The 15,967-nt window shown below is 45.4% G+C and overlaps 1 protein-coding gene across 1 annotated transcript; it reads left to right on the top strand.

Annotated features, from left to right (window-relative positions):
- The first annotated feature begins 219 nt into the window (after nucleotides 1-219).
- prpf38b (pre-mRNA processing factor 38B) lies at nucleotides 220-7,833 on the top strand. The gene is made up of 6 exons (XM_027028369.2): nucleotides 220-741; nucleotides 1,839-1,907; nucleotides 2,211-2,362; nucleotides 3,991-4,051; nucleotides 5,997-6,214; nucleotides 6,607-7,833. The coding sequence occupies exons 1-6, from the start codon at nucleotides 541-543 to the stop codon at nucleotides 7,397-7,399; spliced, it is 1,494 nt and encodes a 497-aa protein (XP_026884170.2). The 5' UTR covers nucleotides 220-540; the 3' UTR covers nucleotides 7,400-7,833.
- Nucleotides 7,834-15,967: the final 8,134 nt, after the last annotated feature.

Below are 15,967 nucleotides of genomic sequence, written 5' to 3'. Positions count from 1 at the left end.
AAGGTCCTCTTCGTACAAAACTCGAATTAGCACCAAATATGCTACATTAAAATTCTCTCTTAAGGGCAGGAAAGTGTAACTGCACTTGAGATCCACTAGAGGCGTACTTGTAAGGCGCTGATGGTGCGGGTCTGAAGGTAGTACTGCGGCTCTACAGGCGGAGACTACTGAAGCGAACAGATTTTAGTTTTCAAAAACGTAGTTTCCGCTTCCGCCTTGTCCCCGGCAACGCGTTAGCCATCTTGTTCTTCGGTTAGGTTGCTAAGTAAAGAAAACAGCTTTGATTCGGAGAAATACATTTTAATACTTGGATGATTCGAATTCGCGCACTTCATATTTAATTTGATGTTTAATGTGATATTCCTTGATTTATATTTGGATGAAACCGTTTTAATGGCGCTGTAGTCGGCGCTGTCCGTGTCGTTGTGTAGGCAGCTAGGTTAGCTCCTCAGCTAGCTCCGCAGCTAGGTTAGCTCCTCAGCTAGGTTAGCTCCTCAGTTAGCTCCGCAGCTAACCGCTCATTTCCCGCTTTTGGCCGTTATGGCAGGGACGCAGCAGCGCGAGGCCGTGACCAAACCGACCACCGGTAAACATGGAAATGTTTTGCCGTTGTGGGGTAACGAGAAGACTATGAACCTGAACCCCATGATTCTCACAAATGTGCTATCGTCTCCGTATTTCAAGGTTCAGTTGTACGAACTGAAGACCTACCATGAGGTTGTGGACGAGATCTACTTCAAGGTAACACCAACCGTGCTAGCTCGCGGGCTAACGCCGCTAATGGAGCGGGAACGGGGTTGCCAAGATTGCATACAGCTACCGCTGGTTAAGCCTTCAGTAGGAGCTGGCGGTATCTGTCCTATATTTTTTATCCTCCAGTAGGCGCTAATTTAGCTGTCCTATAAGCGTAAGACTTGCGTATCGGCTCTTGCCGACTTTTCTAGGCTAGCGTTAGCCAACTACAGTAATGCTGGTTTACCTAGATACGGTTATCAAATTAGCTTGGGTAGCGAGCTAGCTAACAAACGAGCTGACCTACTATCTTATGAACAGTTTTGGCAAATATCGTTTCAATATTTTAACGTAATCCTACGTGTGTGGGGATGTTTTTTTCCCGTTGATAGTAGTTTATATCACCGGTTTCGATAACGAGTGCCATCTTAAAGCCCGTTCGTATTCGAGTAACGTTACAGTAGTCACACAGCAGGCTAAGATGGACAGCTAGCGTATTTACATTGGTTTGCTTCATAACAGTTATTTTTAGGGGATGTTTAAAACAAGTTTATTTGATACTTAACCCGTCATTTTGCGTTTAAGTAACAGTATGACTGTTTGGCGATAACGTTGCTTTGCTAACCTAAGTTAAGTGTCGTAACTAGCTATCCAGTGGGTTGGCCAAGAGTTCTGCACAAATATATCTTTAGTTAGCTAACCTAACCCACTTGGGAAACAGCTAGCGTTGTCTAAGAACTAATATCATATATTGGTTAGTAATTCTCTGATGAAGATGCTGCTTGTAATTTTGGGATATAAATGACGACAGTGGTTCAGACTGCTTTTTTATTGTCTTGTATTTGAAGGATCGTTCCCTTGGAACAGCGAGACACTATCCCCCAAGCTCTAGTTATTAGTGATATGGAAACACTTTGCTGATCCGTGCTGCGGTCCTCCCACAGCTGGGGATGGATAGTCCTGATTTGTTTGTTTGCCCATCCTAATAAAGAACCAGTTTCCATTCTGTTTGCTTGGTAGCTAGCTAGATTGACACCTATGATTGTTCCATTAGAGGCAAGTGATTTTTCGGAGTTGCGCGTGAGTGAGTGGTGCTGTTTCCGCAGGTAACCCACGTGGAGCCGTGGGAGAAGGGCAGTCGGAAGACCGCGGGACAGACTGGAATGTGCGGAGGGGTAAGTAGAAGTACGTGCCTCCTTTCTTCTGTTATAAAAGGGAAATAAACTACCTGAGAAGTGACTAATGCGCCCAGATGTGACACATGAACAACAGTGTGAGGTGTAGTCTGCTCTGTTCAATCTGCTTTTACATTCTGTTCTGTGATCTTGCAGACCTGAGCTGTTTAAAATTGTTCTGTTGTATATGATAGTTAGCAGTACACAAGCATTTGTTTGTGGCATTTGGCATTTGTTTTTGTGTAGTCTGAAAAGCCGATGGGTCTGGCAGGGAGCTTGAGCATGCACCATTATGTGCTGCAGGTGCGCGGTGTAGGTACTGGAGGCATCGTCTCCACTGCTTTCTGTTTATTGTACAAGCTGTTCACATTGAAGCTGACCCGCAAGCAGGTGATGGGGCTCATCACACACACAGACTCGCCCTACATCAGAGCCCTCGGCTTTATGTACATAAGGTAAGATTCCACCTCACACACGCACACATACACACCATCGACGGATATCTGAGGTGGATGGTAAAGGCAGGACTGAAGGACAGCACAAAGTCACTAATCACGGCAGCACAAGGTCATTCACTGAGCACTGTCGATAAAAGCAGGAGCGTTTCAAATCACACACCCAAAATGCACACAGTGGAGAGGAGCCTCTGAGACAGTCCAGCACCTAGTAGCAGAATACAGAACGCTGGCAGGGAATCATACAGTGAGTGAGACAATTAGGTATCAGGGGTCATATACAGGAACATGTGCAAGACATTTGAGCTGGACACCCCCAAGTCCAAAATGGCGGATCCACAGAGTGGTGGAGACCAACAAGGCTGAGAAATATTGCAGAAATACTGTGCCATGTGTTTTATATGAAAATTTGATTTTCTCTTCATTTTTAACTACAGTACACTATAGTTGCTTTCTGGAATTATTTTCCAATCTGCATAATGACAGGGAGAGTGAGAGAGGGGTGGTCAGAATTGCAGTGTAGTACTTGGAGAGAAACAGGATGTTTTGGACAGAAGTCAGCTTGTGACGCTCGTCCTGTTTTCTCCGGGACTTCTTCACAAACGCAAACAAGGACGGGTGGTGCGACTAACACTCTGGCACTGTAAACTTTTTAAACACACGAACTAACGCTGAAAAGTATAACGTTTAATTACTCCACTTCCCCAACATGTGTATACATCAACATTATACATTATACCTTCCCCCCCATATCATCACACGTCAGGTCATCCAGCATTTACCAAATTGACATGGCATTTATAAGCGGGAGGGAATGAGCACGGTAAATTACGATGGGTGACTCGGCGGTCTCTTTACCACTTCTCTGCTCACCCTACCAGTCCCCTTTAGTAGACAGGGAAGCGAAGTTTGTAAATCCCTTGGTAATTTTCCGTCCACAGTCAATAACACCCCCGGGTAAGGGGGGAAAAATCCTGCTCCTAAGGTGTATATACCTTGCGCTAAAGTGGAAGTATAAGATGCGACCCAAGTAAAGTCCCATGAACTGAAGCTTCCATGTATTCGAAAAAACCCTCTCTTTTCTGGTTCCTGGGATTTCCTATTTCATTGACAGTCCATTTGTGATCGTCCTTCCCATTGGGCGATCAGTCCCAACTACAGTCATCTGCTCTGCAAGGGGTGAGCCCTAAACTCATGTAGCACGGCCCCCTTTTACCGGGTATGCACTCATCTGACAACACAAGTAAAAATAACAAAAGGGGAAAAAGGTTGTTACATGTGTACACATTATTTATCATATGTGATCATTATAAGCTGTGCAAGCAAAGTGCCTGTACATATGCGCACACACCCCAGAGAAAAACATATGATACTACTTTGTATATGAATTTAAATCAGAGCAGTGTTGGAGTTGTAGTTTTAATGTGGGAGCAGCAGTTATGGCTCAGCTCACCTCGAGCAGGGTTCTGTTGGTACATATGAAAATGGCTTATGTTACACCAGTTTGTAAGTGAACTTTGCCCTCAGTTTAAGTGAATTACCAGGTTGTTGATGACTGGTGTTGCTGTTTTCTTTCACCCCACTTTAGGGTTCTCACACTGACTTGTGTGTTTCGTTCTGTTGTGCAGATATACTCAGCCCCCTGCAGACCTGGTCGAGTGGTTTGAACCCTTCCTAGATGATGAAGAGGTATGTCATCACGGGTAATGCTTTCACTTTTCTTTTTCATACAATGTAGAGAACCTGATGGTTGATGTCCCCTCCCTGGGCTTCAGCACCACCCACCACAGATGCACTGCAGGGGGGGTTACTGAGTAGAGGCCACGCCAGGTGGGGTTTACCCTAGCACGCATGTCTTTCCCTGCCTGTACATGAAGGACTGGGTCATCATGAGCATAGCTGTCTCCAGTACTGGCATTGAGATCTGATTTTTGTTGGGGGTGTATTGTCTCCCCCCGCCCTCGAAGAGTCAGCTTTTCCACCCAAACCTTCACAGTTCTGTGGTCACTTTGTACCTCCTTAAGTAGTATCTGATTTAGTCTGTGGTCAGTGGTCCTGAACGCTGCTGTCTCAGGGTGGTTTGACATGGAATGGATCGGTACAGAGGCCAGCTAATCTTAAAATGGAGTTTGTGATGCCCATTGCTGACCTTTCACCTTTGCCTTCATTTTGCTTAATGTTTTTTTTGGAGGGAGTGTGTAATAGAGTACTGCAAAGTTTAGTGTTTCTACCTGATCTTAACGTCAAGCTCACTCTCGGCTAGTTAGGAGGCATGGTACACACAAAACACAGCAGTGCTTCAGTAGACAAACGCAACGGCTGTTATTGCTACGACCAAGGTAGGTGTGTGTGTGTGTATATGATGCACACTTGCACAAATTTAGTGAAACTGCTTTAATAATCCCCACATTGTAATAATCTGAATTTACACAAGGCGTAGACATTTGGAATATCTGTACCTCCTGAAGCTTCATTTCATGCTGATGTGTGGCGTGCCGTACGGTGGCCCTCCATCCTGCCATAAACCTGTAAGCTGCTTGTCAGCTGTGAGTCAGTCACTAGCCTAATTAAATTTGATTTTTATTTTAAATGCTTTTATTTCATCCATCTTTTCACCCAGAAATGCTCCATTTCTTGGTCTTTAGTTTTTATCTCCTAAAGCAGCATATGATGACAGGTGTACCTGATCCATCTCTCCCAGGTAACTTGACCTGGTGTGACTTCTGCTCCTGCTGAATCTGGGAGACCATCCTTTACTTTTACGGCATTTGGCAGATGTTCTTGCCCATGCCGTCTTGTGTATGTTCGTCAGTGTGATGCTGTGCTTGCTTCCCGTGGCTTTGCTGTTGCCAGGGCCTCGCTCTACCTGCTGGAACAGGTGAGCTCCTGGAACTATGTCCAAGAGCAGCACGGTGATAATAAAGATCTGTAAAGTGCATTAATATTTTCCACTTGTTTGTAATGTGGACGTCCATTCATGTATAGTTATGGAAACACCAGTACACAGTTTGCCGAGTTCTCTTTATGCTTATGTCTTATAGAAACCAGTCAGCCAATGTCCCTGCACCATTCATCTGGCTCTACAGTTCAGGTACTCCGGGCAGAGAAATTAGTGGCATGTGTCCACTCACTGTCACACAGGCTCCTAAACATAACAGTGTTAAGCTCAATGAAATCAGAGGTGAACTTTCAGGAGTTGGTCATCACAAACCATGTGTGTTACTTTTCAGGGATTTTTCCCTTTTCAAAGCCTGGAGTGCTGCAGTACTGCACTGAGCGCCACTTCCCCAAACCCGGACTGATACTGAGTCCACTTCCCCAAACCTGGACTGGTCCCGAGTCCAGCTTACAGTTTCATCTAACACTACGCTTACTCCATGTCCAGGAGAACAGTCCTGTGTGTCTAGCTTGAACAGATCTGGGGACTCACTCCACTGTGCAGTGCTGGGGCACTTCAGACATGTCTGCTGTATGAGGCTGACTGGAGTAAGCAGCCTCCATTATAACAGCCTGGTTATTAGACGTGTGGTAAAAAAACACTAAACCACCACGTAAGAGCCGGACTCTAGAAGCAGCGTGTGGGCTGGATGTGGTTAATGACGATGCACGTGTGTGTATGTGCGCGTGCTAACAGGAGCTGGACGTGAAGGCTGGCGGCGGGTGTGTGATGACGGTGGGGGAGATGCTGCGCTCCTTCCTCACCAAGCTGGAGTGGTTCTCCACACTCTTCCCCAGGATCCCAGTGCCCGTGCAGAAGATGATCGACCAGCAGATGAAGGCCCGGCCACGCAAACTCCCGCAGAAGGAAACCAAAGAGGAGGAGGAGGAGGACAGCGACCGGCGCCGCTCCAGGTGCACCAGCAGTGGGTGCTGTGGGCAGGTTGCTTGCTCAACCCTGAGCGACTGTTGTAGTCCACTTCTTATTAACAGCACTGGTTGTTAATAAACTGGTTGTTAATAAACTTGAAACTTGGTTAGAGCTTTGAACAATGCTAGAGCTGATGTTGACCTGAGAATGGCTGATGGTTGGTTTTAACTTCTGCGTTAATCCCCGGGCAGTTGTTCTTTCTGCCGTTAATGAGGTCCAATGGTAGAACCAGAATTCGAAGGTGATGCCAGAACTGTTTCTGATGTCCATATCTGTGTAGGTGCCTCAGTGTAACTACTGGTTTGGTTATCTTTACTAACCAATGGTACTTGTGTTGTGTGTGTGTGTGTGTGTGTGTGTGTGTGTGTGTGACCAGAAGCCCTCGTAGAAGCCCGACCCCGCGAAGATCGCCAAACCGCTCCCGCAGTCACAGTCGGCACCGGGAGCGCCGCGCTGCCAGCTTCGAACGCGACGTAGACCGGGAGAGGGACCGCCAGCGAAAAGAGAGAGAGGGCAAAGACAGAGACAGGGATAGGGACAGGGACAGGGCTGCGGAAAGGGAACGTCGGCGCTCCAGGAGTCTGGATCGAGGTGCAGAGCGGCGCAGGAGCCGCAGCAGAGACCGGCGACGGAGTCACAGCTCCACACGCGAGAAGCGGAGCGAGAGGAAAGAGCGGGAGAAGGAGCGGGAGAGTGAGAGCGAGCGAGAGCGTTCCCGCCGCAAGGAACGTGAGCACAAAGAGCGGGCGAGCGGAGGAGAGAGAGAGAGGGAGCGCTCCAAAGACCAGAGGAGCAAGGGGGAGGGGGAGGAGAGGAGACACCGTGAGGATCGCAAGAGTAAGCACTCCAGCCGGAGCCGCAGCAGGGAGAAGAGGCACAAATCTGAGCGTTCCAGCCGGAGTCGGAGCCGGGAAAAGAGGCACAAATCTGAGCGTTCCAGCCGGAGCCGGAGCCGGGAAAAGAGGCATAAATCCGAGCGCTCCAGCCGGAAGCACTCCCGATCGCGCTCCCGGAGCCGACAGGACTGCGGAGAGGAAAAGAGCAGGAAATGTGAGCGTAGCAAGGAGCGTCCCCACCGCCGAGAGCCCAGCAACGGACGGGAACAGCCCAGGAGTGCCAGCCCCGAGCCAGACGACGGAACACATGGGAGCCGGGCGGGGTCACCTTGAGCGCCATGCCCTGCCATGCCCCTCCTACTGCCATGCCCCCTTCTCTCTCTCTCTCTCTCTCTCTCTCTCTCTCTCTCACTCCCAGGACCTCAGCAAACAGCTTTGTTTCCCTGCTTCATTTAGATCACTCAGTCTGTTCTGTTCCTTCAGCAAGAGTAATTCTCTGAGCCAGCCCTCCTCATCATGGACACGATAAATTGAAAAAGCAAAAACGAAAAAAAAAGCTTTTTAAATGTTTCTCTTATTTTTGTTTTCAGGAGAACTTCCAAAAAGGTTTTGTACATAGTGTGGGGGAATGTTTTAACCGTAGAGGACCTGCACACCAGGTGTTGCTGGTGGCCTGACCGCGGCGCGGATCTGCTGAGAGAGTTCTGTGTTTGGGTCATTTCTCTGTTGCATCTCACTTCCTAATAAAAATCTTGTATGAAAAGGAAGACAAGTTTACTGCAGCGTTCTTGTATTTTTGCTTGCTTGTTTGATTTTATGTTGAATGGGTGTGTTTGCAGGACGCTTCACACCGCTGTGACTCCACACGGACCATAAAGGCTTCAGGACATCGTTCGTTCTGAATTAACAACACTCTGTTCTCAAGTTTCTTTATTTAAATAGGTCACATTTGCATAGAAAATATAGCGCAAGACATCAGCATAGCTTACATTTGCATCGAAATATAGGAAAAGTAGATATTTATTCAGCGTATTGAACAATATCTGGCGCCTTTAATTGCATCGAATTCTACGTTCATGTACACAAAGCAACACTTCAGAGAAGCAACAGCACGGAATGAAAAAAGTTCCCTCTGATGTGCAGCAAAAGAACAAAGTTCAAGCCAGAAGTCTTAATTTTGAAAACCGTTTTGTTTACTCATGTCATTATTCCCCCTGTGAAAATATTTTAACCTTTGATGCATCAGTGGCCACGAATAAGTCACGTGAAGTCACTATGGCGCTACTGACCCTATACAACTACAGCTGCGACTATACTACTGTATACAGTTACAGCTCTGCAGCGATGACTGAACGAGGCACCGCGCTCAGGGTCTGCTGTACCGGCCTGTTGAGGCAGGACTGGCCTTACAAAAGCGCCTGCTTTCCAAATGTTGAATGGAATTTGGCAGCTACTATGACAATAATGAAACCTGTGCTTTACTGTTGTGCTGAGACTCAAGTGTTTGTATGCTCCAGGGACGAGTCTAGCGCAGTGGGGAAACACCAGGCTTGCCACGCGCCACCCGTGTTAGCGCGCGTAAGACTAAGATGCTGAGCAGAGTACTCGAATATCCTTTAAAGCAGAGGAACCAATTACTAACATTTACACGGCCAAGAAATATTTTTGTTGATTTTCTCGCATTAACTACATCGCACGTCTCATGTAAGTGATGCTAAAAGCTCTTTGTGTAGGAGCAGTCCCGTGGGCTGCACGCAGATTCAGTGTGATACCGATGTAGGCGCGACCGCTTCGCTCGCGGCGGCGGTGCGGACGCACACGGGCTCCGAGCAGGGCCCGCTGCTCCCGGAGGACTCGGCACACACGGCGGCGCAGTACGTCGTGGCGGGCCTAAGGTCGGAGAAATCGCACACTACGCCGTGCACGGTCAAAACGTCGGGTTTGGGCACGCGTGGCCTGTACTGCTCCTGGAACAGCAAGGTGTAGAACTGCGCCCCCTCAACGCGACCCCACTCGAGCCGCAGAGACGTGTCCGTTACCCAGGCAACACGCGCCTCTGCCCTGGCCAGCTCACCTGTACATGACAACGCAGTATGTTAATACGAACTCATTTAAATCCATATGTTTTTAAGGGATATTTATTTTAGTTTAAATCTATGCAATATTCTCATTGTATGTTATTTTTGACTAATCAAAAATAAATTTGAAGCAACATATTTTTCGAAAATAAAAGTTAAAATGGTAAAACGTTGGTTTAGCTAATTCAGATGTTTTAACATTCATTTATTTTTCTTTGCTCAATTATTGAGAGAAAACAAAATTTTACTGAGTGTATCTGGATGTTTTCCCGCCCTTTAACAGGTGCCCAAACTCACTCGGATTTGTCTGCTCCAAGTCTCTCCTTCTGCGAGCTGATCTCACTGGAAGAGGTCAAAGGGTAAAAGTGTATGACTAAATAACATCAAAAGCAGACAGCAGTCTGGCTATCCCATAAAACAGCAGCATGACTACGGTTCTGTCTCGCGCTGCGCCTGGACGTACCGAGCGTGACCGGCGCGCCGGTGCTCTCCCCGGCCGCGTTGCTGGCGGTAACGACGACGAGGTTGCTGCTGACGTTGGCGACGGGGCAGGAAAGCTGAGACGTGTGACACAGGAGCGCCCTGCTGGCGCTCACCTGGTAGGCGCTGTACACGCTCGCGGAGAATGACGCGCTCCATGACAGCACAGCGGAGGAGTTGGAGCCGGTGAAGGTGACCAAAGCAGGATCACAGGGCACTGAGGAAGGACGAAGCAGTTTAGTTCATCACTGCAATGAAGAAGGTACAACACATCGGTAAAAAAAACAAACAAACAAACATGTATGACAACTCTACCAGGATGCTAGATCAAAATATAGTAACATTTTAAAGAGTCTCCTGAATGAAGTTGAGAGAAGGACTTTGGGAAGAAATGTCCGTCAGTTGCTCTTGTGGACGTTACAAATGAATTACGGTGCTCTTCATTAAGTCTAAGTGTAATTATAACCCATTTTAAGTAAGGTATCATAGTCAAACCTGTTTATAAAATTAGAATGTCCACAATAAGAATTAGAATACACATTTTCTACTTTTATACTATCAAATCAAATTAAACTTTGTCACATATATAGTCACACACGGTACAACTAGCAGTGAAGTGTTTTAACAACTGCCTGCTCACATGAAAGGTAGAGACAGAGAATCTAAAGGTATTTGACTAGTAATCAGAAGGTTGCCAGTTCAAGTTCCACCACTGCCAGGTTTCCACTGTTGGGCCCCTGAGCAAGAACCTTAACCCTCAATTACTCAAGTTGTGTTCAGTCATGATTGTAAGTCACTTTGGAAAAAAGCATGCTATGTAAGTATAGTTGAGTGCATAGATGAGTATAAATGTAAGGTGCAGAATGTGTGTTTGAAAAGGAGGTCATGAAGAAGTGGATAGTTTTACACATTTATACTATATACAATATATTTCTATGTTTTAAAATGTGACTCGAGAGTGAACACTGAATTGAGTTCCAGTGACTTTGGGCACCAGGACTGTGCTGAGCAGTACCCATCAGTATCAGGGAGGGATGAGAGAAATTTCCTGACCCAAGAAGAGGCCAATCCCTCAGACATGAGATATATCATGCAACGCTGAAATCCAAAAAAATGTACAGCACTGGAAGGACAAACCTAAAGAAAAGGGAAATACAGCAAGAAATGCTGAGGGAAGAAGAAAGATTGACTACAGTCCACTACACCTCAGGAGCTCCATTAGGAAATGGACAGCAGATCATTTGTTGCAGCTCAATTCTGATATTGTTTGTTGCTCCAGACCAGGTTGATCCAGTCATTAAACAAAGTCTTGGTCTTTTTTCCTCTACTCTGTGTAATTTAGGTGGTTTGATCAGTCTTGGATGTTTGTATAAAACAGTAGACTGGAACTTTCTTTTTTCATTTATGCAATATGAGCACATTGAGATCTACAGGCTGAGATAGAGAGTTGATGTTGACATATGCTTTTATTTCTTCTTGCACAGATTACTGTAATTTCTTCACTTAATAGATCTGCTCTCAACTGTTTTCAAGTGATTTAGAATGCAGCGGTAAGATTACTCACTAGGACTAATGGATAATCTCATATGACTCCTTTATTCAAATCCATTCATTGCTTTTAGGATTAAATTGAAGAGTCTCACTGTTACTTTTAGAGTTTTGCATAGTCAGACTCCAGCTAATGTGTCTCCCTTCTCTGTCCACGTGTATTGGATTGCTCCCTCCCTCCTGATTTGGGTCTTTTACATGTTCTGCGTACCTCTTTAAAGACTTGTGGATTCATTTACAACAGTCAGCCAGCCCAGAAGAAAGGTAGATGGGTCTATTTTAGAGAGTAATGTCAGGGAATATGGCAGCACCAGTGAAACTATCTGGAAGTCCTAGCAGAGCGTGTTCACAGTTTCCTACCTGAGGTTCCCGTGATGGCCGCTGATGGAGCACTGGTGCCGCCAACGCTCTGCGCCTTCACCGTGGCTCTGTAGCTGCAGCTGCAGGGTACGGGTGTCTCAAAGTATGTGCGGTTTGTCCAATAGGATTCCAGCTGTATGAGGGTCTGGGTGTCACCCTGAAGGTTCCCAGAAATCTCCAGAAGATAGTGGGAGTTGGAGCAGTCCACGGGAGACCAGTAAGCCCTCAGCAGCTGCATAGGACCCCACACCACGCTCGGAACGACACTCAGGTTGGTAGGAGGGCAAGGAGCTGAAGGCAAGCGGGCGAGACGGAAGAACAGTGACAGGCATACAGGCTCGGAGGGAGTTTTTAGGTTTGACAGTTATGTAAGAGACTGAGCATTGAGACTTGCTTAATGAATTCATTTTTTCCCCCATTGCATAAAAAATTTATGTTTTTGTTCATGTTTTTTTGTGACCAAGTTTATTCTCAGGTTTGGCCTACAGATGTTCAAACAGACATGTCTTATAATGGAAATAATTTGGGAAAACAGTTAGGCAGCCAATACGCCAACAGACTTGTAAAGCTCCATCATGTTAATGGTTTTAAATGAGCAACAGTTCAAAGAATATCTTTGCAACCTTCAATGTGATTCCTCTTAGATTAGAATAAGAATTCAGAATAAGAAAACATGAGCTTTGAATTTTAATCTGGACAACTGATAATAATTTGCATAAGAAGGACACATCTATTAATAGTTTTAAAACTGCAACTATGTGATGGATGTCAGCATGTGCTGTCTATCTGGTTAATGATGCTTTCAGTCCTGGAGCAGTTTTTGGCCTTGCAGAGACCTACCCTGTGCTGGGAAGAGTTTGGCAGAATTGCCTTATGTCTTGTTGCTGTGTGTCTCTGGCTGTTTAGTACTGTTGAGGTGTCCTTACCTCTTCCTGCTGTTAGCGCATTGCTGTTGGAACTGTTGCATGTTTGGCCTGAAGCCAGTACAGTGAAGTTGTACACTGCGCCACACTGCAAGCCATCCAGGAAGCAGGAAGTGGCTGTCGACTGACAGTAGAGTGCTGTGGCGTTGTCTGACTGTGCAGTGGCAGAATACTTCACAGCTCCTGCCTGTGCCACCCATGACAACATCGCAATACTATTTCCACAGGGAATGTTCACAGACACATTCAAAGGCTGGCAGGGTCCTATGGGACAAGCACACAGGACAGATGTTTGTGGAATATGGAATTCTGAATTCCAATCTTAACAGCCTTGATCTGCTTAAAAAATTGGGGAGTTTGTGTCTTCCTGCTGTAGTACACTTTGTTTAGCTGAATGATTTGATATCTGCATAATGAGATGTCTTAGAGCATACTGAGGGTGAGCTCTGGCCCTGAGGAATTTGACTCTTCTAAACTGAGTTGTGCATAATGGAATAAATTCTAAATAAATAAATTTTACTTAGGTGCATTAATTAGCTCTAAATCAAATCAAAACAGCAGCAGGAGACCAAGAGAACAAGCCCAAACCCTGCCTTCATCCCTTCCTCAAGCCCTGCCTTCATCCTTTCCACAAACCCCACCTTCATCCTTTCTTCAAACCATGCCTTCATTTTTTTTTTAATCAAAGATGCCTACAGTTTGGATATAAGTAACATGTGCTGCAGAAGCTTTCACTCATTTCATTTCAGGACTTAATTTAAATTAGTTGAAGCAGTGAAAGAAAATAATGAGCAAAGGTTTATGTTTGTTGTGTTTCTAAACTATTTGTCATTGAAAACTGAACATGAAGAGATATTGTGTTAGTTCTGGCTTGGTTGCATTGAGGCTGATCCATGTTTTCCATGGGATCCACCTGTGGCCTTACCTGATTGCAGCTGGACAGGTGTACTGCAGGCACTGCTGCAGTTGTTATTACTTGCCATCACTGTGATTGTGTAGGTCACACCACATGACACAGGTAGTGAAAGGTTACAGGAATTGGTGGATGAGGTGCAGTTTGCTGTTTGACCATTGCTGCTGTTGGCCTTCACCAAGTAAAGAAACGCCCCTTGACTGCTTTGCCAGGTAACTGCTGCTACGTTGCTGCCACAGTTGATGTTAGCGGAGACGTTTTGAGGTACACAAGGAGCTGGAAACATCACAATATACAGTTCATCTCTATCAAAGCCTCACCTGTAAAAGTTGCACAACTAGCTCCATTACAATAAAAATGGTAATTGGAACATTCCTAAGATGGTACATGAAAAATGTAACAAAAACATATATATATTGCTGCAAGTTAGGGTCTAAATCCTAAAATATCGAAGTATCACAAGGTTAATATATGACAACCTGGTGTAACAGGTCGAAAGAAATGAATAAATCAATGACCTCTCCTGTGGAATATCCAAAGCTGCATAAGGGCAGACTGAACAAGTACCCCTCAAAAGAATTTAAAATCAACTAGTGCATGTTAGTAAGGGAAAGAAAGACCCGTAGACAACGGCGATCGGTAGTGTTTGGTTTATGCAGAAATGAAAATACTGGAAGGTGGCAGGAAGTAGCACCTCCAGGAGCAGAACTGATAAGCACTGTACCAGGTAGATCTATATCCTACCTGTTGCTACAGGTGATCCTACGCTTGGAGTGCTGTTGCAGTTTTGACCATTTACAGCCACCGTAACTGAGTAGTTCTGTCCACAGGGTAAGTTAGTGACATCACAGCTTGTGGCTATGCCGTTGCAGGTGTACATGCTTCCATTTGAACTTTGCAACGTAGCCACGTACGACACAGCTCCAATGGCAGGAGACCAGGAGACACTGGCTGAGTTGTTACGGCAACCTATTATGGTCTGGATCGTGTCTGGTGGGCAAGGGGCTGACAATAGCAAGAGAAGAACTTGTGGTCAAATCTTAACATTCCTGCCTTATTACAGCTTATTAGCATTGTTACTCAAGTGTGCAAAATATTTCTTTAGGCCAAAATTATTGTAAAGGTTTAACCAGATTTTATGGAAACGGGAGTAGCTCAGACCTCCGTCTTTTGAAATCACAGTGTGGATAGACTACTCTGGTCAAATTATTTGAAGCAGTGAAAGAAAATAATGAGCAAAGGTTTATGTTTGTTGTGTTTCTAAACTATTTGTCATTGAAAACTGTGAACATGAAGAGATATTGTGTTAGTTCTGGCTTGGTTGCATTGAGGCTGATCCATGTTTTCCATGGGATCCACCTGTGGCCTTACCTGATTGCAGCTGGACAGGTGTACTGCAGGCACTGCTGCAGTTGTTATTACTTGCCATCACTGTGATTGTGTAGGTCACACCACATGCCACAGGTAGTGAAAAGTTACAGGAATTGGTGGATGAGGTGCAGTTTGCTGTTTGACCATTGCTGCTGTTGGCCTTCACCAAGTAAAGAAACGCCCCTTGACTGCTTTGCCAGGTAACTGCTGCTACGTTGCTGCCACAGTTGATGTTAGCGGAGACGTTTTGAGGTACACAAGGAGCTGGAAACATCACAATATACAGTTCATCTCTATCAAAGCCTCACCTGTAAAAGTTGCACAACTAGCTCCATTACAATAAAAATGGTAATTGGAAAATTCCTAAGATGGTACATGAAAAATGTAACAAAAACATATATATATTGCTGCAAGTTAGGGTCTAAATCCTAAAATATCGAAGTATCACAAGGTTAATATATGACAACCTGGTGTAACAGGTCGAAAGAAATGAATAAATCAATGACCTCTCCTGTGGAATATCCAAAGCTGCATAAGGGCAGACTGAACAAGTACCCCTCAAAAGAATTTAAAATCAACTAGTGCATGTTAGTAAGGGAAAGAAAGACCCGTAGACAACGGCGATCGGTAGTGTTTGGTTTATGCAGAAATGAAAATACTGGAAGGTGGCAGGAAGTAGCACCTCCAGGAGCAGAACTGATAAGCACTGTACCAGGTAGATCTATATCCTACCTGTTGCTACAGGTGATCCTACGCTTGGAGTGCTGTTGCAGTTTTGACCATTTACAGCCACCGTAACTGAGTAGTTCTGTCCACAGGGTAAGTTAGTGACATCACAGCTTGTGGCTATGCCGTTGCAGGTGTACATGCTTCCATTTGAACTTTGCAACGTAGCCACGTACGACACAGCTCCAATGGCAGGAGACCAGGAGACACTGGCTGAGTTGTTACGGCAACCTATTATGGTCTGGATCGTGTCTGGTGGGCAAGGGGCTGACAATAGCAAGAGAAGAACTTGTGGTCAAATCTTAACATTCCTGCCTTATTACAGCTTATTAGCATTGTTACTCAAGTGTGCAAAATATTTCTTTAGGCCAAAATTATTGTAAAGGTTTAACCAGATTTTATGGAAACGGGAGTAGCTCAGACCTCCGTCTTTTGAAATCACAGTGTGGATAGACTACTCTGGTCAAATTATTTGAAGCAGTGAAAGAAAATAATGAGCAAA

This window comes from Electrophorus electricus, chromosome 7 (assembly GCF_013358815.1).
Source record: "Electrophorus electricus isolate fEleEle1 chromosome 7, fEleEle1.pri, whole genome shotgun sequence".
NCBI classification, from domain to species: domain Eukaryota; kingdom Metazoa; phylum Chordata; class Actinopteri; order Gymnotiformes; family Gymnotidae; genus Electrophorus; species Electrophorus electricus.
The sequence above is the reverse complement of the archived record's forward strand: the minus strand, read 5'-3'. Positions and strand labels throughout refer to the sequence as shown.

Coding starts and splice junctions, on each gene's coding strand:
- prpf38b (XM_027028369.2), top strand. CDS start 541: ATGGCAGGGACGCAGCAGCGCGAGGCCGTGACCAAACCGACCACCGGT. Junction 2,363..3,990: donor CTCGGCTTTATGTACATAAG/GTAAGATTCCAC, acceptor TCTGTTGTGCAG/ATATACTCAGCCCCCTGCAG. Junction 4,052..5,996: donor CCTTCCTAGATGATGAAGAG/GTATGTCATCAC, acceptor GCGTGCTAACAG/GAGCTGGACGTGAAGGCTGG.